Source organism: Mesocricetus auratus, unplaced genomic scaffold, assembly GCF_017639785.1.
Source record: "Mesocricetus auratus isolate SY011 unplaced genomic scaffold, BCM_Maur_2.0 Super-Scaffold_100008, whole genome shotgun sequence".
Classification (NCBI taxonomy): Eukaryota; Metazoa; Chordata; class Mammalia; order Rodentia; family Cricetidae; genus Mesocricetus; species Mesocricetus auratus.
The window spans coordinates 34,384,650-34,408,570 of NW_024429192.1; the positions used below are offsets into that span (position 1 = coordinate 34,384,650).

Genomic DNA, 23,921 nt, shown 5'->3' on the forward strand with positions numbered 1-23,921 from the left:
AACATGATCAGAGTTCATGTAAACTCATAGAAACTGAACACAGCACGCAGACAGCCTGCACTGATCTGCACCAGGTCCTCTGCATATGTATTATAGCTTCCAGTTCAATATTTTTATGTTATTCCTGGGTGTGAGAAAGAATGGCACCTTCTGGGTGGGTCTCTGATTTTGGCACCTCATCTTAGATTGTTTTCCTTCTGTGGGTTTGCCATGTTCAACTTTGATATGATAGATTTTGCTTTATCTTATTATATTTTATCTTGCTATGTTTTATAGTCATCTCCTAGAAGATGCTTGTCTAATGAGAGACAAAAATGGGAGGATATGAATGGGAAGGGAAGTGGGGGGAATTGAGAGGAAGAGAGGGAGGGGAAATCATAATCACAACATATTATATGTGAAAAGAATTTATTTCTAATAAAAGGCAAAATAATAAATGAAAATTTTCCAGAAAGGGCGATCTTCTCAACATCCAGGTGGAATATAGTTAGGACTTTATCCTACTAAACCCACAATAAGCAATTAGTTGGTACAATGAGAGCAGTTGGAAGCAGGGTTATGGGAAACCTACTCCTCCATGAGCATAAGCAATGAAATGTGCAGAAAAAGAATTCTGAGGAGGTTATATTAAAGAGACTGTAGTGTGGTTAAATTTCACTTATTAGACAGAGACATACAAATCACTTTCTCATTCATAAATATTTGCTAATCATGGGATTCCATCAATTCAAGAAGTGAAAAGGCTACAAACTCACTTCCTCCTGCCTCTCCAACCTAGAAAGAGAATGAGGAGACATGATGGATGTCTTCCCAGTCAACCCACATATACAGGCTTTTGGATACCTAGCGTAGAAAGGACAGAGATGAAGAAATTGAGCTCTTGAGGCAAACAAACCAACTATATCAAGATACAGCAGTAGTGACAAAAGCTCTTATTTACATAGTTTTGAAACATGGTTTGGTATGCTATTAAACTGCCTTGCATTCCTATTTCTATTCATTTTTCAATCTCATTCCTCAACACTATTTCTATTTAGCAACACTGTTCACTATCCTAAGATCCTGGATTAAGGAAAAGAGATCAAAAATAATTTTAAAAAATATACTGGGAATAAAAATCCTGTAAGTAGTCTTGGAGCTCAAAATCTAACATTTGTACTTATAAAAAAAGATGGTTCCTCCGGGCGTTGGTGGTGTACGCACTTGGAAGGCAGAGGCAGGAGAATCTCTGTGAGTTCGAGGCCAGCCTGGTCTACAAAGAGCTAGTTCCAGGACAGCCTCCAAAGCCACAGTGAAACCCTGTCTCGAAAAACCAAAACAAAAAGATGTTTCCTAAATAAACACATACATACATACATATTTTTTAAAAAATCAAAAGTTGGTGCCAAAGACCAAATGAATGCTCTAGAAGGACAAGAAATTAATGGAACTATTTGAGTGTGAAGAATTAAGAAAATTTTACAAACTTCTTTGGGAACAACTCTCACATGATACAATTCAAAATCCATGAAAAGACAAATAACATATCATGGGGAGTGGAAGAATGGACTCTAATTTGGAGCAACATGAATTTACATTCTTCCTGAAGTTAATATAACTCATTTTACTGCAGATCATTTTAATAAGAGTTGCAGAGGATAGATAAGGGAAATAATAATGGAACAGGAAAACTTGGAAGGCAATTTGCAATGAGTTGAAGAAAAGCAGGGGGAAGGAATAAAATAGGCAGGGAAGAACAGGGTGTGTAGGTAATTGCATAAAGGTCAAAGGAACAAAACATTGTGTGAGAGAGCAGTGATGTAAATTTTGCTTTATAATTCATATTTGTCACATAATATATATATACACATATATATATGTATGTATATATTACTCTGGCTGTCCTTTCCACACTTAAGGTTGTTTATCCTTGGATGTGAAGACAGCATGAATACTAATTTTGATAATATATAACACTGAATTTGTGAAAAGCACATATTTCAAGCACTATGCCACCACTAATAAAAAGTGAAGAACAGACAGTGGGATGTGAACTTCCTCAAGTTTGGTAGTATGTCATTGTTCATACACATATTATACACAGAAGTCATGAAGCACATTTCATATTTATACAACAAATATTTAACTATGTTTTGTGAGAATGATTGAAGTAGAGGTAAACTTAAAGTGTTCTTAAATCAAAAGTGCTTTCCTCAAGAGAAACATGATGAAGGTAATATAAATGACCATCAACAGTAATTCCAATATCAGTATGTTTCATTTGGAGAGCTGTTCTCTACACAATTCTGAGCAGTGAACATGTGACATTAGTCAACTTCATTTCATAAGTGGGTTCTTGTTAAGTCTTAAGTTCTGGAGAGAACAGCCAAACATTTCATAGCTCTTCCTGAGATAGGTACATCTATGTGAATTATGTATCTTGTTTATATACATTTACCAAAATGCCATATGCAGTAAAAATATGAACCTAATCTTTAATCAAGAACAAAAATTTAATAAGAATACATGATTAACTAAACACAGTGGGTCATTTATCAAAACAATGAGGGATATTTTTCTTATAAGAGTCGTGGCATGATTAAGTGATCCTATTTTAATTCTTTTTACAGTTCTACCTCATCAAACACCATCATTATGACTAGGTCAATAAGATCAGAGACATGTCAGGAAACCAGACACTATCACAGCATTGATTTAATTCCAGTTTTAACAAATCAGGAAAACAAGATCCAGTCACTAATTTTTGGTATTAACATGTTCTCATTAATTCTTTAAGAATTTCAAGTATAGTAATCATTTCTATCTTACCCAAGCACCAAAAGGGACTGTGGCAATCCTTTAAGGCATTAGCCTTCAAGAATCTGAAAGAGAAAAAGTGGAAACTCAGTATGGGTTGAAGGAAGAAAAGGAAAGGGATACACAGGATAATTTTATGTTTAATTTCAAAAAGTAAAATAAAGAGTTTAAAATAATAATAATTTTAAAAGTATTAGTTCTCATCAAACACACAAAAAAAACTATAAATTCAGAGGCTGACAGCAATAAGGGTAACAATCTTTCCCACAATCTTTCATTTCAAAAGCTTCATTTCAAATTCTCAGTAAACATGTCTTATATAAGCTTGGAGTACAAGAACCAACAGCTGTTATTCTCTCCTTATTCCAAAGACTGAGGGAGTGGAAATGTGAAATCTCCTTGAGGACCTGGTGGCTTCCTGCTGGACAAAGTGAAGCTCTTCTACTAGAGACTGACAATTTGGGTACCTAAGAATATAGGCTGTACCATACCTCAGTGGCCTAAGAGTGCAGAATTTGAGAGATTACACAGGCTCTGTGAAACCAGGTCAGAAATTTTCTTCTCATTTGTAATTTTTTATTTCTTAATAAACTACCTGTTTATATGTCCATGTTTGAGTTTCTGCACAACTGTGGTACCCAAAACCTTAACAGGGTGTTGAGTATCCTGAAGCTAGAATTACAAGAACTAGTAAATCATCAGATGAGGGTGTTGAGGACTGAATTTGGTCCTTCTGAAAGAGCAGTATGTGCCCTTCTGAGCTATATGTCCAGCCCGGAGACATTCTTCCTGACAGTATAAACATGGTGACTACATATTCACACTCCTTAATTAGTAAAATAAATCAATTCAAAGGCAAATATTTACTCAAAAAACCAAAACTTATCTATAAACAACATTAAGATTTGACCATTGAAAACTGATTATAATTGTCTTCAGAGTAAATGCATCTTGTGAATATAAAGGTTATTCCCTGTTCACCCCACAACTAGAAAAATAGGTTGTAAACCAAAGGCGTATATTTTGGAACACTCAACAATCAATCAGTTGGCTTGAAATAAATTTTTCTAGTAGAGAACAAATGTGCATAAAAATAATGCAGATAAAAGTAGGAGTAAAATGTGTCAGTATGATATGAGCTGAATACATTAAAGGCATTCTTCTCCACAAGGTTGTTATCTTATGACTAAGAAGGATGAGGTACACATACCACAGAGTAAGTGAAGCAAGGCAGAAGCATTAAGAGTAAGATAAAGCTCTTGGCAACAGAGAATGGATTTGAATGGGCTGCCAAGGAGGACACAATGCCTATAGGATCTACAGCATTTAAAGGGGCTTGTGTGTGTGTGCAAATGAGGTGAAAGTAAGGGCCCATCTAGAGATAACTCCCCAAACTAAAAGATTTGTCAATTAGGTCCATGGTTCCATGCCTGGCCATGCTTACTGTTTCAATGGGTATGAGGAAAAATGCCTTTTTTTCACGGTCTGGATGACAGAGTGAAACAATTTTGCCAGTGTTTTCCATGCTCTGTTCTTGCTACTGGTCATGGTGATAGTTGGAAATCTCTGTCACATAGATAACTCTTACTATTACCAAAATATGGCTTGAATGTGTGGTGATATATAGCTTGTGATATAACCAATAAAACCTGCCTGAAGATCACACTGCAGATCGAAGTTACTAGTTCACCATAGAGGGCAGACAGTGGTGGCACATGCCTTTAACCCAGTGCTCAGGAGGCAGAGGCAGACATATCTTCATAAGTTCAAGGTCACCTTGAGCATCACAAGATTAGTGCAGTCTAAAAGAGACACAGAGTCAGTCAGTAATGGCTCACAACTTTAATCTTAGTATGTGGGACTCACATGCCTTTTCAACTCAGCACTAGGAAGGTGGAGACAGGAAGGGATAAGGCTCAGTGGAGAGAAGAATAAATGGCAGGAGGAGACAGGAGACTAGAGTTCCTGGATTTCCTAGAGACAGGATCTTGCCCCCTTTGGTCTGAGGAGTAGGAACCAGTAGAAAGTCTCTCTAGTGGCTGACTTCTTTACTTCTCTAATCTACCAGCATTTACCCCATAACTAACTCCAGGTTTTCCCTTATTGAGACCAATTAGAATTCAAGCTACATAAATTAACAAATTTTGGCTTTTCTTTTTTATCTGTCTATGTTGGCAAAACCCTACACTGAATATACCAATATGAGTAGTCTTTTTAATCTCTGCAATTTAGGTCATTTAGTTATGATTTTCCTATTGCAATTTTATTTGCATTTACTGATACAATTTGCTGTGGTCAAGTTTATGTTTGTGTTATTAGATGAGTACTTAATGACACATTTTTTAATGTTTTGGTTGGATTTTTGAGATAAGTTTCCTATGTTTAGCCCTAAGGAAATACAGCCATCAAAAGTCTCCCAACCAAAAAAAAAAAAAAGAAAGCCCAGGGTCAGATGACTTCAGTGCAGAATTCTACCAGATAGTCTCAGGAATCCACAAGGATGATCCCACTTAAGACTCCTAGCAATAATAGTGAGGGTGTGTGAATGGGCCTTCTCCTTTAATCAGATTAGTGACTTCCCTAATTGTCATCATAAAACCTACATTCAGTAACTGATGGAAGCATATGCAGTGACCCACAGCCAAGCACAGGACTTAGCTCCTAGAGTTCAGCTGAAGAGAGGGAGGAGGGATCATACAAACAAGGGGGTGTCAAGACCAGGATAGGGAAAGCCACAGAGACAGCTGCCCTAATGCAAGATTTTCAATGTGTACACATATCATGTCAAAAATAAAGCAAAAAAGTATTTTTATAATTTACTTTTAAAAAATATTTCATGAGCATTGTTGTTTTTCCTGGATGTATATCTTTGTATGGGTGTCAATTCCTGTAGAGATGAAGTTACAGACAGTTGTGAGCTATCATGTGGGAACTGGGAATTGAACCTGGGTCCTCTGGAAGAGTAACCAGTACTCTTAAGCACTGAGATATCTCTCCAGGCCCAGCAAAAATGCACTTTTATCATTATTCTTTGTTTTGAAGCATTGACTTTATTGAACTTTTTTGGAATAGTCGATACAAGTGACATTCATCGTTCTCATTTTAGTAGTTAATTCTTCCTGTTTCTGAACCTTTTTAGTAAAGAGAGGTTAAAAATAATAAAGGAGAAATACAATGAAACTAGAGTGTGCAATTGACAAGCTTCTACACATCTCACCTGGGTGCTATGCTAATTTCTGGTAACATTCTGACAACCGTTTTTTTTTCAATTACCTATAGAAGAGCCATGATATAAAAATTTTCATCTATGGTATCTCATTTAAACTTGATCACATTTTAAACACTCGAGAATCTTTTTATAGGTAAGACAGAACATTATTCCTATTTGTCAACTGAAATAACAAAATCTGTATGCATAAAGGAATATATATGTATATATAGAGACAGACAGACAGACAGACAGACAAAGGAGATGAAGTAAAGGGTAGAAGGGCTTGTACCTGAGGATGAGTGATTTGACTGAGTGATAGGCATAAATAGTGGAACTGAGCTGGTGAAAAATCAGAGTACTGAAATCTATAAAACTGACACATACAAGACAAGGATACAGAGGACATATGAGTTCCAGAATGGGACCCAACTTCTAGTTCTATATTCGTCTAAAGTAAAATAAGTGTTAGCAGATTACATTGACTGTTGGCATATTTATATTTCAATGTTTACTATCTCAAGCAAAGGAAAATCACATGCATAGGTCTTAATAGCAGAAGAAATAGACTCTAGTTTGTTATCATTTTCATCTTTTAATTTAGCAATGAATGAACAAGCAAAAACATGTAGTACTTGGCAGAAAACTATCAATACAATGTGAACACTATACAAAAGTAGAAATCAACAAACTACATGGGTTCTCTGGGAAGAAAGACTAATTTTCCCTCCATCTCCTGGATATTGCAGCATCTCTCTCAAGGAACAGTGAGAGAACTGGGTGAACTGGGCAGACTTTCAGAAATAGAGAATGATGAAATTGCTTTGAACATGCATTACTTTTTGCTTTAATAAAAATGTAACCACTTTCTAGTATTTTGTCATAGTGTATTCAAGAACTCAAACCTTGTGATAAGAGTATATGTATTTTACTTTAGATGTATTATAATCTCTTTTGTAAAAAACAGTTTTTCATTTCTTTTTGAAAACAGATACTTTTCTCACATAGCATATCCTGATAAGGGTTTACCCCTCCTCTACTCCATCAAGGTTCTTCCCACCTCTCTCCCAACTGGATCCACTCCATGTCTCTTGTTGGAAAAGAACAGGCTTCTAAGATATAAAAAGCAGAGACCCACAGATAAACATTAGGCAGAGCTGGGTGAATACATGTGGAAGAAGGAAGGAAGGATAGTGGAGCCAGTTGGTCAAGGAGAAAGAGAAAACACAGCCTATATAAACAACTTAGTGGGTCTCACAAAGGCTATAGACAGGGAGCACTCTTGGGGTCTGCACTAGGTCCTGTGCACATATGTTACAGTTGTGTAGCTTGGTGTTCTGTGGTACCCTAACAGTGGAAGTGGGGGTTGCTTATGACTCTTTTGACTGCTCTTGGAACCCTTTTGCTCCTTTTAGTTTGCTTCATGGAGCCTTGATATGAGGAGTTGTAACTACTCTTATTGCATGGTGTTATACCATATTCCACTGATATCCCTGGCAGGTCTGCTTACCTGAAGGAAAAATCAGAAACAGTGGATCTGGTGGATAGGTTAGGGTGACTGTAAAGAGTTCAGGGAATGAAGGCTATGGTTAGGCTGTATTATATAACATAAAAATAAACAAAATACAATATAACAAAATAAAATGCAAAAATATAAAATAAAAACTATCATATTTGAATTGGACAAGACAAACAAACATAAGGAAAAAAGCCTAAGAAAAGCACTTTTATGGATACTTATGAATCCTATAAAAACATGCAACAGGAAGCCATGATATATATATATATATATATATATATATATATATATATATATATATATGGTGCATAGAACCCATGTGCACCAGATGATGAGTTTTTTCATTAAAGAATCTTAAGAATAGATGACACCAAGCAGTCATTGGAGGCCCAGAAACTTGTCTGTTTTCACATCAAACTAAAAAGGAAAATGGATACTTCCTGTACATGATGCACTGGTGCTAGCAGGGTCATTTTGGTATAACATAGTTTACAAATCTCTATTTATGGTCCAGTGCACACAAACAATTGGTAAATATAGAGAAGAGATGCTAATAACAATGAAATTTCTCAATTATAATATATATATTCTCAAATATAATATAATATATAATATAATATAAAACAAATATTAATATGAAACTTGTTTTGTAACTGAAATAGTTTTATCTAAGGTTGAGTTTGCCAGATGTTATGAATTACTGAAAACTTTATCCTCTTAGGGGAAATCCTAAAATATATCATGAAAGTTGTAATATTTGAGATATACCTCGAAGAAAGCAGATCATTAACACTGTAAAGGAAGATGGAGCAGATGGAGAAGGTCGGATTTGTTGTTAACAAACAGTGGTAGAAACAAAAGTATTTACTAGACATGGTGACATTACATCCTCAAAGCTTCTTATCATGTACATAAAATAGGTTTCCATAAGAATATTGTGGGGAAAGAAATTGAAACATCAAATGAAAAATTTCTCCACAATATTATGATTGTTAATAAAATTAACAGATATCATTGAGACCTAAACTGTTATTTTCAACATTTTTTTCAAGGAATCTATGACTTGCTTATTTCTGAGGCTGTAGATTATTGGATTTAACACAGGGATTATAACTGTGTAAAACAGAGAAAGAATCATGTCTTGATCATCCACTTCTGAAGATGCCGGGTGCACATACATGAAGAGAAGAGGCCCATAGTACAAAGACACAGATAAGAGGTGGGCTCCACAGGTGGAGAAAGCTTTCCTTACACCCTGGTCAGACTTCTTTTTTAAAATTGTAAAGAGTACAAATGTGTAAGAGATAAGAACAGTCATAATGGTAAACACTTGTATTGAACCAGAGAAAATGAAAATTATCAGATAATTCAAAGAAGGATCAGTACAGGAAATTTTCAACATTGGTATAACATCACAGTAAAAGTGGTATAGTACGTTGGAATTACAAAAAGTTAATCTGAATAGAAAGCTTTCATGAATTACAGCATGAAGAAAGCCACCTAAAAATGACAAAACCAATAGGTGAATGCACAGTCTATTAGTCATAATAACTGGATAGAGCAAAGGATTGCATATAGCTACATAACGATCATAAGCCATTACTGCCAAGAGAAAACATTCGGTGGTCACACTGATGGCAAAGGAAAAAAATTGTACCATGCATTCGGAGACAGAAATCACCTTGCCCTTGTCCAAAAGATTGAATAGCATCTTTGGTGTCACTGTGGATGATAACCAAGTATCTACAAAAGCTAAGTTACTAAGGAACAAGTACATGGGAATGTGAAGTCGAGGGTCATTCCAGATAAGAGTGATAAGACCAAGGTTCCCCATAATGGTCATGAGGTATATTACCAAGAACACTAGGAATAGAAGACTTTTCCACTGTGGTTGGCATTTGAGACCTGTGAGAACAAACTCTGTCCATAATGTTTCATTCTCCTTTTCCATGCCGTCATTGAATGCCTCCTGAAATTAGATTTAATAAATTTAAGACAGTAGTCATCGGGAGGCACTTATTAAAGGAGCATCTATCAATGAGATAATGTATTGCAATTTTCTCATAGTCTGCATAATACTACAACATAAGGAATACTCTACAAATTAAGAATAACAATTTTTTCAATTGATTCACTGTAGTAATGAGTAAGCAGTAACAGACTAAAAGTGAATACAAGACCTTCTAAACTTGTGATCATGAATTGGAAAACACACTAACACTGTAAATTTGTTTCTGGGATGTGATGCATGAATATAAGCTGTATAATGCATTGGGCTTTAAGCAACACTGAGTGCCTTGTAAAGGAATTTGTGCTTTATTCCTGAGGATCAGGCTTCTAATAAGATTCCCACAATGTGGGATGATTTTTACAAATACAATTTTAAGTAAAAATTTGCAAGCTACAAAAAGAGTCATTAAGGAAAAGATATTGGGTGGAAGGGTCCTAACCAAGACAAACTACTATCCTAAGATTCCCAAATGTATTTATCTTATTGGTGGCCCAGAAAGATGTTTTATATAAAATATAGGCGATCAAGCAATACTGTTATAATGGAGTCAGTACATAAGAATACATTAAGAATATACATTCTAAAAATATTCTTTCGCTGAAACCACCTTTAGTATTGTCCAGTGGAAGAATGTACTCTAATGTTGGGAGTTATAAGAATTTACATTCTGCCTGAGTTTCAAATAACTCATTGCACTGCAGAGGAGAGATGAGGGAAAACATAACGGGACAAGAAAACTTGTAAGGCAATGAGTTGAGGAAAATAAATGGTAGTAATAAAATAGACAGGGAAGAACAGGGGCATGTAGGTGAGTGCATAAAGGTCAAAGGAAAAAATCAAAGGGTTGAGGACAGACTGAATATGTGGGAAAATAAAGGCATTGGATGTAGGGTGTGTATGTTTATCCCAACCCTAAAGTTCATCAGTATTGACAGCCAAGTTCATCTCCTTTATTAGTCATGGTTTTCTCATAAATTCTGAGTATAACAGAGCAATTTACAATTTTGTTTCTTAACTCATGTTGTGCACAAATACATAGCATAGGCTGGCTGTATTTTCCATACTTAAGGTTGTCTATTATTAGATATGAAGACAGCATGAATACTAATTTGGATAATATATAACATTTGATTTGTGAAAAGCATATATTTCAAACACTATGCCACCACTAATAAAAAGTGAAGAACACACAATGGGATGCAAACTTTCTAAACTTTGGTAGTATGTCATTTTTCCTACATATACGATATATCAAAGGTCATGAGATAAATATTGTATTCATGCAAAAATATTTAAATTTAATTATGTTTTATGATTGAGGTATATTTAATCTTAAAGTGCGCCTACACCAAAAGTGTTTTCCTCAAGAAAACCATGATGAAGGTAATATAAATGACCATCAGCAATAATTCCACTGTCAGTATGTTTCATTTGGAGAGCTGTTCCCCTCTATACATTTCTGAGCAGTAAGCATGTGACATTAATGCACTTCATTTAATAGGTGGGTCTTGTTAAGATTTCAATTCTGGAAAGAACAGACAATCATTTCCTAGTGTTTCCTAACAAATGTACATCTATATGAGTTATGTATCTTATTTATATGCAATTGTCAAAATATTGTCATGTGCAGTAAAAATATAAAGCTAATCTTTAGTCAAGACCAAAAATTTAATCAGAATACATGATTAACTAAACACAATAGGTAATTTATCAAAATAGTGAGATTATTTCTCATGTAAAAATCAAGGCTTGATTTAATCCTGATTTTAAACTTTTTCCTTTTGTTACAATTCTACCTCATCAAAAAGCATCATTATGATTAGGTCAATAAGATCGGAGACATGCCACTCCAGGAAACTCGTCACTATCACTGCATTCATTTTATTCAGAATTTAACAAAGCAGGAAACAGAATCCAGTCAGTATTTTCTCATTTTTACCTTGTTCTTTGGTATTAACTTGCTCTCATTAATCCATATAGAATATTTTTACTTTATCTAAGAACTTCAAATATAGTAATCATATATATCTTACCCAAACACCAAAAGGGACTGTGGCGATCCTTTAAATTACTAGCCTTCAGGAATTCGAAAGAGAACAAGTGGATGCTCGGTATGGGCTGGAGGAAGGAAAGGAAAGGGATACACAAGATAATTGTGTTTTAATATCAAAAAGGAAAAAGAAGATTTCAATAATAATAATTTTAAAAGTATTTGTCCTCATAAAGCATATGAAAAACTATAAAATCAGAGGACTGACAGTAATAAAGGTAACAACCTTTTCCCACAATTTTTCATTTCAAAGGCTTCATTTCCAAGTCTTAGTAAACATGTCTTATATAAACTTGGAGAACAAGAACCAACAGCTGTGTCACTCTCTCCTTACTCCAAAGACTGAGGGAGTGGAAATGTGAAATCCCCTTGAGGACCAGGTGGCTTCCTGCAGGACAAAGTGAAGCTGTTCTACCAGAGACTGACAATTTGGGCACCTAAGAGTATAGGCTGTATCATATGTCAGTGACCTAAGAGTTCAGAATTTAAGAGACTGCATAGGCTCTGGGAAGTCAGGTCAGAAAGTTTCTTCTTATTTGTAAATTTTTTATTCCTTTATAAACTTTATGGGTACATATGTCTATGTTTGAATTTGTGCATAACTGTGGTGCCCCTGGATCTTAACAGGATGTTGAGTCCCCTGGAGCTAGAATTACAGAAACTAGTAAACCATCAGATGGGGGTATTGAGGACTGAACTTGGTCCTTCTAAAAGAGCAGTATGTGCCCTTCTGAGCCATATCTCCCACCCTGAGACTTTCTTCCTAACACTACAAATATGGTGACTACATACTCAAATACCTTTATTAGTAAAATAAGTCAGTTCAAAGACAAATATTTACTCAAAAACCCAAACCTATCTATAAACAACATTAATATTTAACCACTGAAAACTGATTATAATCATCTTCAGGGTAAATGCATCTTGTGAATATAAAGGTTAATCTCTGCTTACCCCACAACTAGAAAAATAGGATGCAAACCAAGGTCTATATTTTTGCAACACTCAATAATCAATCAGTTGTCTTGAAATAACTTTTCAAGCAAGAGGGCAAATATGCAGAAAAATAAAGCAGATAAGAGTCAGGGTAAAATATGTCAGTATGACATGAGCTGAATATGTTACAGACTTTCTTCTCCACAAGGTTGTTATCTTATGACCAAGAAGGATGAGGTACACACACCACAGAGTAAGTGAAGCAAGGCAGAATTATTAAGAGTAAGGTAAAGCTGTTAGCAACAGACAATGGATCTGAAAGTGGGCTGCCAAGGAAGAGGCAATGTATACAGGGTTTAAAGGTGCTTGTGTTTATGCAAGTTAGGTGGAAGTTAAGACCAATCTGAGGATAACCCCCACCCTAGAATGGATTTCAATTAGGTCCATGGTTCCATGTCTGTCCATGCTTTCTGTTATAGTGGGTATGAAGAAAGAAATGTCATTGTTCGAAGGTCTGGAGGACAGAGTAAAACAATTATGCCAGTGGTATCCATCCTCTGTTTGTAACTACTGGTCATGGTGACAGTTGGAAATATCTATCACCTCAATAAATAACTATTATTATGACCAAAACCTTGTTTATATTAACATAAATTTTCTCTTTTATTTTTACCTGTCTTTGATGTCAAAAGTCTACATTGAATAAACCAATATGGGTAGTCTTTTCAATTTTTCTAATTTCAGTATTTGACTTGTGATTTTCCTTTTGTGATGTTGTTTCCATTGATTGATAAACTTTGTAGTAGTCCATTTCATGTTTGTGTTATTAGATGAATATTTAATACCACACTTTTTTGTTTTGGGTTTATTTGAGATAAGGTCCCTATATATAACTCCAGCTGTCCTGGAACTCACTATGTATACCAGACTAACCTCAGATTCACAGATATCTACATTCCTCTGCCTCATGAGTGCTATGATTAAAAGCATGTCCACCATGCCCTGCCCACATTTATTTTTCATGTAATTAAAATAATCAAAATCCATAAGAAAACAAACAACTGAATTTAAATTGTAGCAAATGACAAAGAAAAAGTCAGGCAGTGGAAATATATGAATGAGTCAGAAAAGGACAATAAAAGATGATGGATTCCATGAGGTAATTTAAACAAGATGACAGACTGGACTCAACAATCATCCTCCTGCAAAAAATTCAACAGGGACCTTTTTTGCAAATGAATACATCTTTGTAGGAGCCAAGGAAACCATTTAATTCAAGGATTATAGTTCCTACTTAAAACATAACAAAAAAATGAAGCACATAAGAAATTTCATAATAATTGTGTCCCTTTCCTTAAATGCAGATGGCATATTAAGATAGAAATAATGCTCTGTTGAGGGGTGAAAGGAAAAGTAAAGAGAACTCTGCATTGTATGCAAATATTAGAGCTACTACAACTCAGCTCTGTACTGGACAGAGCCCCATGTTGCCTTGATCTAAGAAAATACCTGTGGGCAAACCTAGGTACCAGGAGGAGTTGGGACAATCTCTAGATAGATTCCAGCATCATATAGAAAGTTTTAAGTAAGATGCTTGGCTTCTTTCTTTAATAAAAATCATGAAAAATATGTGAATTGTTTTGTTAATCAAATTTCAACAGAGATTATTTAAATTAAGCATCAAAAGATTGTGGGTTTACTTCAGCTCAAACTTTGAAGATGTCTGGGTGGAGGGGTTCTGTTGGCAAAGTACTTGCTAGGTAATGGTGAGAATCTTAGTTTGAATTCTCTAAAATTCACAGCAAGCCAAGCATGGTGGCAAGCTAAAAACAGAAAAGATAGAATGCATATGCATATATGTAAGTACATGTATGTGCGCAAATTTGAGCTTTCATCACAATTGCTTTGGTCAATAGTGACACTGATCATTGTAGAAGGGGAATGTATAGTAGTTGCCTAACAGATGCAGCATATAGGATTAGAGATTTAGTTTACAATTTAAAAGAAATAATTTCATAATGAAGAAAGTGTAGTAGTAAGAAACTGGTTCATGGTAACCAGAAGTATGAAGAGCAATGTGTCCAATGGCACAGAGCAGAAAACAGACAGCCCAGGCCAGAACTGTCTGTTGCCCTCCATTCCTGGCCCAAGGTCCATGAATCTTCCACTTAGGGCTCATGTCCAAAAGGTCCCACATTCTAAAAGACAGTGCCTCCAGCTGGAAAACAAGTATTCAGACATTACAGGGAAAATTCACATTCAGACTTTAACATCTAGAAAACTACTAACCAAAGGCTCAAGTGTAAGAGAGAGAAAGAAAAGTCAATAGCCTCATGATCCCCTTTAAGCAGATGAAATAAGCGGCATAATGTTTCCCACTAGGCCCCAACTCTGACAGAGCAACATGGGCTAAAAATATCTTTAGGGCCACATTCAGAATCCAAATGCATTTAATATACCTACATGATTTCCCTTTCTTAACTGTGCCAAAAGCATAAACCCAGTTCTTTATGAGACTTAATACCATAGGAAAAATTTTTTTTGTTTTTTCGAGACAGGGTTTCTCTGTATTGTTTTGGAGCCTGTCCTGGAACTCGCTCAGTAGACCAGGCTTGGTCTCGAATTCACAGAGATCCACCTGTCTCTGCCTCCTGAGTGCTGGGATTAAAGGTGTGTGCCACCATCGCCCGGCTCCATAGGAAATTTTTAAAAAATTATTTCCAAGATATATTGTCACAGGTATGCTAGTTACTTTTCTATTGATATGAAGACATGACACTGTGACCAACGTGACTTGTAGAAGAAAGTTTATGGGGACTTACTTATAGTCTCAGAAGGTTTGGTCCATGACCATCATGATGGGGAGCATGTCAAAAGGCTGAAGGACGTGCCTCTGAAGCAGTGGCTGAGAGCTTACATGTTGAGGTAAAAACCACACAAGGCAGAGGAAGCAGAAAGAGAATTAGCTGGAGAGGACTTCGAAAAACTCAAAGCTCACTTCCAGTGACAATCTCTTCAACAAGTGCACATGTCCCAAAACTTCCCAAACCATTCCACCAATTGAGAACCATTCAATCATGAAGCATTCAGATATATGAGCCTAGAGGGACTGTTCTCATCCAAGCCACCACAACAGGGTAAATCTTACCCAAAAGAAGGACACACTGACACAGGACAAACATTAGTACTACAAAAGTCTGAAGTAGGTAAATAGCAAGACATCAGGACAAAACAATACCAAAGCCTACCAGGGTGAACCTTGAACTTAGTCTCCATGACAATAGGATAGGGCATGCTGTGGTAAGAAGTATGTTTCTTAATCCAGGGCATTAGGGAAGTGCTGTCCTGTAACACTGGGAGTGTACACAATCTCTTACTCTTGAGAAAGTTTTACATGCTGCTTTCACTGTACCTGAGAGATGTTCCATGTTTCTGGTATGTTTAACTTTCTGGGGTCTCCATAAGAAGCTGTAGCTTTACACAACAAGTTCATATATCACACTGTTATGAGGCATTTGCTGGAAATCTACATCTCTTAAAAACTGCCTTGCCTCCCTGGTTTCCTTTGTTGGCAGTCTCATGACACTGTCGATCTTACATTCCACATGCCTGAAAAGCTAGCATCAAGTGCTGAGAAGAGGCATCAGCATGACCATATCACGGACTGCTTAAACAATGACACATCTGCCTTTGTGTGTGTCACCAGCTGAAATGTGCTGGAGAGGATGTGGTGAAAGGGGAACACTCCTCCACTGCTGGTGGGAGTGTCAACTGGTATAGCCACTTTGGAAATCAATATGGAGATTCTTCACAAAAATGGGCATAAACCTACCATAAGACCCAGCAATTCCATTCTTAGGCATATATCCAAAAGATGCACATTCATACAACAAGGATGTCTGTTCCACTATGTTCATAGCAGCATTATTTTTAATAGCCAGAACTTGGAAGCAACCTAGATGTCCCTCAACTGAAGAGTGGATAGAGAAAATATGGTACATTTACACAGTGGAGTACTATTCACCAAGCCCTGCTTTTTACCTGGATTCTAAGGATCAGATTCAGAGGTCTTTCTGCTTGAAACTCAGTAAACTTACCAACTGTCAACTTATAACATCCTTTGTGTTGGTTTGGTTTCTGTTACTGTGATAAAGACTGTGGGGAAGAAGGAGCTAATTTTTTCTCACAACTCCTGATCACAGCCATCACTGAGGGAAGTCAGGACAGGAGCTATGGAAGAGACAGCAAAGGAGTGATGCTTACTGGCTTGTTCCTTGGGTTTACATTAAGTTACTTTTCTTATGCCTCCCAGGATCACTTGCCCACAGTGAGCTGAATGCTCCCTTATTGACCATTAATCATAAAAATGTTCCACAGACTTGCTTACAGCCCAATCTGACAGGCATCTTCTCAATTAAGATTTATTCTTCCAAAAAACAGTAGGTTGTGTCAAGCTGGAGAAAAATCAAGCAGCATAAATACTCCTAAGATATCATTATTTGTTGTTCAAAAATCTAAATCTGTTATAATGCAGGAGTATTATTTGAAGTAATAAATAAGCTTATTGAAAAACAAATAAAAATAAGATGACATGGAGCTGTGGAGATAGCTCAGCAGTTAAGATTGCTTTCTGGTTTTTTAGAGAACCTGTGGCATGTGGCTCACAACCACCTATAACTCCAGCTTCAAGGGATGCTGTGCCTTGCTCTGGCCTCTACAGGTACAGCTGTACACATGGATACCCACATACCCACACAAGCACATACACATAAAAATAAAATAATTTTGAATGATTGAAAGAAAACAGACTTATAAACTTGTATATAATTATTACTTTTATTCTAAAGACATTTTGTATGAACCTAACTCTAGGGAAGGCATCTTCATCAAAGAAATACAAAATGAGGCATGTTACTCTGAAATCAAAGTACCCTAAACAAATTAGCAACTTGCCCCAAGCTGAGATTATGATAGGTAAACACACTACCACATGTGTACACACAGACATACTCTAACCAACTTTGAAAGCTTTCTTCTGACATTTTCTTCCAACTTTTCTTTTTTTATAAATGTATGTGCATGTGTGTACACCTGACAGGAGGGGATATGTGAGCATGTAAGCCAAAGGTTGATGTCCTCCCCAATCACTTTTGAACATTATTTATTGAAGCATGGCATCTCACTGAAAGTGTTTCAGCTAGCCTGGCTGGAGTGAGAAGCTTGGCTCTACCTATGTGCATACACTATACTCAACACAGGGATGGCAGTTGTATGCCACCATTCCTTGCCCTTATACAGGTGCTAAGGATCTGAACTCAGATCCCCACACTTTCATGGCAAGCATTTTATCTATTGAACCCCCTCACCAGCCCCTGACTTTTTCATTTTATATGGTTTTATTTTATAATTTCATTTGTTTTGGAACTTCATGCATGAACACTGCATCTACTTCACTCCTGCCCTTCCTTTCCCCCTAACTACTTCTGTATCCTCCATCTCTCCCTCTCAAATTCATGATTTACTCACACATTTATGAATGCACACACACACATAAATGTAGTGTACATAATTTAAAGTACGCTTACAAAACAATGTGCTCCCCTATGTCTTTCAATTTTTCTTTATTGAAAATAGATATTTTATACAGTGTATTCTGATTGTGATTTTCTCACCTCCAGTTCCTTCCCTACCTTCCTTTTCATCAGAATCCACACCCTTTCTCTCTCTCTCTCTCTCTCTCTCTCTCTCTCTCTCTCTCTCTCTCTCTCTCTCTCTCTCTCTCTCTCTCTCTCTCCTTAGAAGCCAACGGGCTTCTGAAGGATAAAAATAAGATAAGATAAACAAAAGCAAGCCCCAATAGGACAAAACAAACACAAAGAAGACAGAGCCAATGAAAAAGGATGGGATACACATACTGACACAGAGACACACACATTTGTACACACAGGAATCCCTTTAAGATACAAAACTGGAAGCCATAATATATATGTAAGTATCTAGAAGGATAGATAGATGACAGGTAGGCGGGTAGATAGACAGATAGGTAGATAGATAATTAAAATATTGCGTCAAAATCTTGTAAGACAAACTCCAGAGATGCCATTGAGTTAGTTTTGAATTGGTTCCATTGCTGATGATGGGGTTTGAAACTATCTGCTTTCCTTAGTTACAGAAGGAGATTCCATAATCCTTTTTTCTCTCCTTGACTCTAACACCATAACCACATGTCTGAAGCTACCAAGTTCTGCTGCTTGCTAGGGCTGGAACATGGCTCCCTTGTTCAATGAGATCTGCACCAGCTTTCTGTTTTCAATGGTTTCCTTCACTGCCTAAACTTAGCTGTTCTAGAACTTGCTTTGTAGACCAGGCTGGACTTGAACTTAGAGATCTGCCAGGCTCTGCCTCTGAAGTTCTGGTATTAAAGACATGTACCACCACACCAGGCTCTAATCTTTTCTTTAATTGCTTTTCACAAGTTGAAAGTTTAGATGGGTGAGATTTTTGCCCTGAGGTTACTGTTCTCCTTATTCAATTTCTTTTTTTTTTCCTTATTCAATTTCTTAATCTGTTTATCTCCTTGAACACAGGACTTAGCTCCATTCAATTTCCTGGTGTCCTTTCCTCCTCAAATTGTACATTTTCTATTTTTTTTCTTTCCCAGTTTGCTCCTTTTAACTACAGCTCTTTATAACAGTGACCACTATTAATCACATAACACAATCAATACTAGGCTGTTTTGAGATTTCCCCTGCCAACAGAATTAATCTAAATTTCTTCACTTTAGCCTCAGGCAGACTCTTAGGCTAAGGACAAAAAGCAGACACATTCTTCGCAAAATACCACAAGAATTATAGACTAATGATATACTAATACAAAGCCTCAAAGTCCATATTCCTTCAAACAAAAACATGATCAAGCCTATCACAACAATACCTTAGTCCTTGGGACCAACTTCTGTCTTAGTCAGGGTTTAATTGCTAAGAGGAGACACCAGGACCATGGAAGCTCTAATAAAATAGAACATTTAATTGGGGCTGTCTTACAGTTTCAGAGGTTCAGTTCATTATCATCATGACAGAATGGAGGCAGACATGGTGCTGGAGAAGGAGCTGAGAGTTTTATATCTTGATTTACAGGCAACAGAAGCAACTGTCACATTGGGCATGGCTTGGGCATATATGATTCCAAAGCCTGACCTCATAATAATGCACTTCCTCCAACAAGGTCACACCTCCTAATAGTGTGGGCCACTCCCTATTGGCCAAGCATTAACACGTATCAGTTTATGGGGCCCATTTCTATTCAAACCATCACAGTAGTTGATATAAATCTTTTGTCATTCTGTAAACTGCTGCTGCTTTGTCCAAATACAGTGTTCTTTGCCATAAATAATCCTTCCAGTTTCAGTTTGTTAACTCTTGTTCTTAGTGTCTGTGCTAACAGTGTTCTGATGAAAAAAGTCTCCTGTGCAAATGAGTTTGAGACTGTTTCCCATTTTTCCTTCTATCAGATTCAGAACTGCTGGTTTTATATTTAGGTCTTTGACCCATTTGGAGTTGAGTCTTTGCAGGGTGGTAAGTATGGATCTGTTTGAATTCTTCTACAGACAGTCATCTAATTTGACCAGCACCATTTGATGAAGATGCTGTCTTTTTTCCTGTATGTATTTCTGGCTCCTTTTTAAAAAATCAGGTGTCCATCCAGTGTTGTGGGAACTCACCCAGCCCATAGTCTTTGAGGTACTGGCCCCTCCAGGGAAGAGTATCATGTGCTATTGCGGACTGGGAAGCAAGCTCTCAACATCTTAGGTGGTGGTTGTGAAGCAAATGGCAGTGTCCAATGCCCAAGAGCACAATACCTTGGGGGTTCTCTACCTTGTTTTGTCATTTGTGAGTGATTCCCCAATAAATACCTGACTTCTCTTTATCTGACTTTCTTGGACTCTATTACAATTGTTCATTACAATCCATATGTGTATGGCATTATGTATGGGTCTTCAATTCCATTGATTAGTGTATCTGGTTTTATGTCAATATCATGATGTTTTTATTACATAGCTCACATAGCTCTTTAGTACAACTTGAAATCATGGGTGGTGATACCTTCAATAGTTTTGAGAGGTTATTGTTTGTTGTTCTTGTTTTGTTCTTTGTTTTTTTCTACCCACAGGGCTTTTATTCTATTTTAGTTTTAATTTTAAATAGATTCTTCTCTCATGTAATACATACCTACTACAGTTTCCTGTACCTCCATTCCTCCCATCCCCTATCCTCTCCCCCAGATGCTCCCCCCACCCATTACTCTTCAGAAAACAGCAGGACTCCAAGAGACAACAACAAAATATGACAAAGCAAGATATAATAAGACAAGACAAAATCCCCCATATTGAGTCTGGACAGGCAATCCAATAGGAGGAAAAGAATCCTAAGAGGAGACAAAAGAATCAGAGATACACCCACTACTGCTATAAGGAGTACCACAAAAAATCAAGCTAGCAGCCATAATATGTACCCCAAGGACCTGGTGCAGACCCATGCTTGCTTTAGTCTCTGTGAACACATAAAAGGCCTGCTTAATTGATTCAATGGGACATGCTTTCCTCCTACTGTCCTCAAGCCCCTCTGACTCCTACAATCTCCCCCCCCTCTTCTTCAGAGTTCCATGATCTCTGAAGTCAGGGACCCAATAGAGACCTCCAATTTAGACTCTGTTTCCACATAATGTCTGGTTGTGGTTCTTTGAACCCATTCCTATTTGCTGCTAGAGAAAGCTTCTCTGATGACAACTGGACAAGGTACTGATCAATGAATATAGTAGAATACCATTAGGAATCATTTCACTGATTGATTGATTGTTTTTTTGTCAGTTGTGTTTGGGTTTACCCTAGGTCACTCAGGTATCTATTCTCATGATCCTGGTCATCCAGGTAGGGCATGGGCCTCGTCTTGTGGAATGGGCCTCAAATTAAGCCAGATATTGGTTGGTGACTCTGTAAGTTCTGTGCCACCATTGCTCCAGCACATCTTGAATGTAGGACAGGTTGTAGGTAAAATGTTTTGTGACTGGGTTTGTGTCTTTTGGTAGCCTGTAGAGTACTTTCCTACAACAAAGACTAGAACGTTGGTGTGAAGGCTCCATGCGGGAACCAGCTTAACTTTTCTATCTTCAATGAAGTGTGTGTATGTTTTCCACAGCAATGAAGTTCCACTGTCAGTTTTCATAGAGCAACCCTCTTGTCCTAGCATCAGCCTAGGTTTTCTGGGATATCCATGGAACCCCCCTTAGCCAAAACATCAAATGAGTACAACCATGACCCACCACTGTAAGTCTTGCCTAGCTATCAAAGATGAATAGGTTAAACTATGCATCCTCCATTTCTTAGAATCCTATCAAGGGTCACCCTCTTAGATTGCAGGAAATTTCCACTTTACTTGTTTCCACACCGCTCCCAAAGTGCTCCACACAAATTCCAGCCACCTCTCCCCATACTCTCTCCCTCCATCCCTTCCCATCACCACATACTCTAGATCTCTCCCACTCTTATCCCCACCCACCCCATCCCACCTGAAAAATCTGTTCTATTTCCCCCTTGCAAGGCAGATCCTTCCCAGCACACTCCTCTTCATATAATCTCTCTGAATCTGTGGACTGTAGCTTGATTATCATTAATAGCTAATATCCCAATTGTAAGTGAATACATGCCATCTGGGTATGCATTCTGGGTCTGTGTTACTTTGCTCAAGATTTTTTGGTTGTTCTTTTATTATTATGGAGGGAATGGAACATCAACACAACCACATAACTTTCAACCTAGGAGTCTTAGCTAGGATTACCTTCATAGATTCCTAGGACTTTTTATTATGCTATGTTTCTAGCTCCTACCAGACATACCTCCTGATTTCACCTCTTTCTTGTATTCTTTGCCTCCATCACAAAACAGTCTGGAGGAAAGTACTAGGGGGTGAATTAGATCAAAATACAATGCAAATGTACATAATTTTCAAAGAATTACTTTAAAATACTGATTTTAAAAGATATAGGAAATGCTATTTTGTGTGCTTTCTGCTTTCACTTTTTGGATTTTTGTTTGTTTTAGGAAGACTGAAAACATTTCATAGTATGCTATCTTTCTTTTATTATTATTTTTCTTTTTTAAGTTAAGTTAGAAACAAACTTCTTTTGTCAATCCCAGTTCCCTCTCCATCCTCTCCTCCCCTGCCCCCTACCCATTCCCTATCCCATCCCCTTTCTGCTCCCCAGGGAGGGCGAGGCCTTCCATGGGGGCATCCTCAAAGTCTGGCTTATCATCTGAGAGAGTATCCCTCAGGGGGTCTGGAAAAGTCCTGTGATAGTTTCTCAGCTATCAGTCTGGAGACCATGAGCAACCCCTTGTTCAGGTCAGCTGTTTCTGTGGGTTTCTCCAGCTTGGTCTTGACCCCTTTGCTCATCACTACTCCCTCTGTGCAACTGGATTCTAGAGTTCAGCTCAGTATTTAGATGTGGGTGTTTGCTTATGTTTCCATCAGCTACTGGATGAAGGCTCTAGGGTGGCATGTAAGGTAGTCATCAATCTCATTATTGGAGCAGGGCATTTAAGGTAGCCTCTCCACTATTGCTTAGATTGTTAGTTGGGGTCAACCTTGTAGATCTCTGGACATTTCCCTAGTGCCAGATTTATCTTTAAACCTATAATGGCTCCCTCTATTATGGAATCTCTTTTCTTGCTCTCCTCTATTCTTCCCTTGACTCATCTTCCTGCTCTGTCCTATCTTCCTCTCCCCTCCTCTGTAGGAGGAAAACAGAACTCTGCCATTAGGCATATGACTTATTAGAGGAGCATACAGATGAGGTAATAAAAGGGCGGTTTACCACACCGCTAAAAAGATCCAGTTTAGACATGACTAAAGACGTATATGGATGTAGGCAGTGAACTACATCACTAGCCAGGCCCACTTTTGGGCATGGCTAGGGGCGTTAAGGAGGAAGGTATAAAAGACTGAACAGCAGAAGTCTAGCTCACTTTTTCCAGCTTTCTGGCTTCCAGTTCGGTGGCAGACAACTACTTGGCTCATCTGGGTTACTTGTTTGGTCTCTTGTGAGTAATTTCTACAATAAATACTTATTTTTACTTTCAGTAAATGTGCCATTTATCATTGCAGCATCATTTTGGTGTCAGAAGTTCCAGAACCCGGATCCAGGCACCCAGAAAGTGGCTGCTCCTCAGCCCGACCAGGCACATGTGGAATCTCCTTTTGCTAAATTCCCCACCACTTTGCTTGGCAAGGCACAATTCCAGCCTCCAGGAACCAGCACCTTCTACCTACCGGTAAGGTTTAGTGGTATTCCAAGGTTTCTCTCATGGCCACGGGCTCATTCACTAGCAGCCTGCTGATTTCGGCCT

General features: G+C 37.4%; 2 protein-coding genes across 3 annotated transcripts in view; both read right to left on the reverse strand.

Annotated features, from left to right (window-relative positions):
* Nucleotides 1-4,344, reverse strand: part of LOC106021643 (olfactory receptor Olfr180) — a 37,037-nt gene extending 32,693 nt beyond the window's left edge. Inside the window, 2 exon segments of the mRNA XM_040750368.1 lie at nt 2,809-2,861; nt 4,241-4,344. Of these exon segments, the coding sequence (XP_040606302.1) occupies nt 2,809-2,861; nt 4,241-4,344 (157 nt within the window).
* Nucleotides 4,345-8,544: 4,200 nt separating this feature from the next.
* Nucleotides 8,545-23,921, reverse strand: part of LOC101834473 (olfactory receptor 183) — a 62,845-nt gene continuing 47,468 nt past the window's right edge. The window contains exons 1-3 of one of the 2 annotated variants that reach the window (XM_040750312.1): nt 16,618-16,744; nt 11,568-11,652; nt 8,545-9,492 (exon numbers count right to left, since the gene is read on the reverse strand). In XM_040750312.1, coding sequence (XP_040606246.1) covers nt 8,545-9,474 — 930 coding nt within the window. In that variant the 5' untranslated portion in view covers nt 9,475-9,492; nt 11,568-11,652; nt 16,618-16,744. Of the gene's footprint in view, nt 9,493-11,567; nt 11,653-16,617; nt 16,745-23,921 lie in introns of those variants that run through there. The other variant, XM_040750313.1, reaches the window with a different exon arrangement.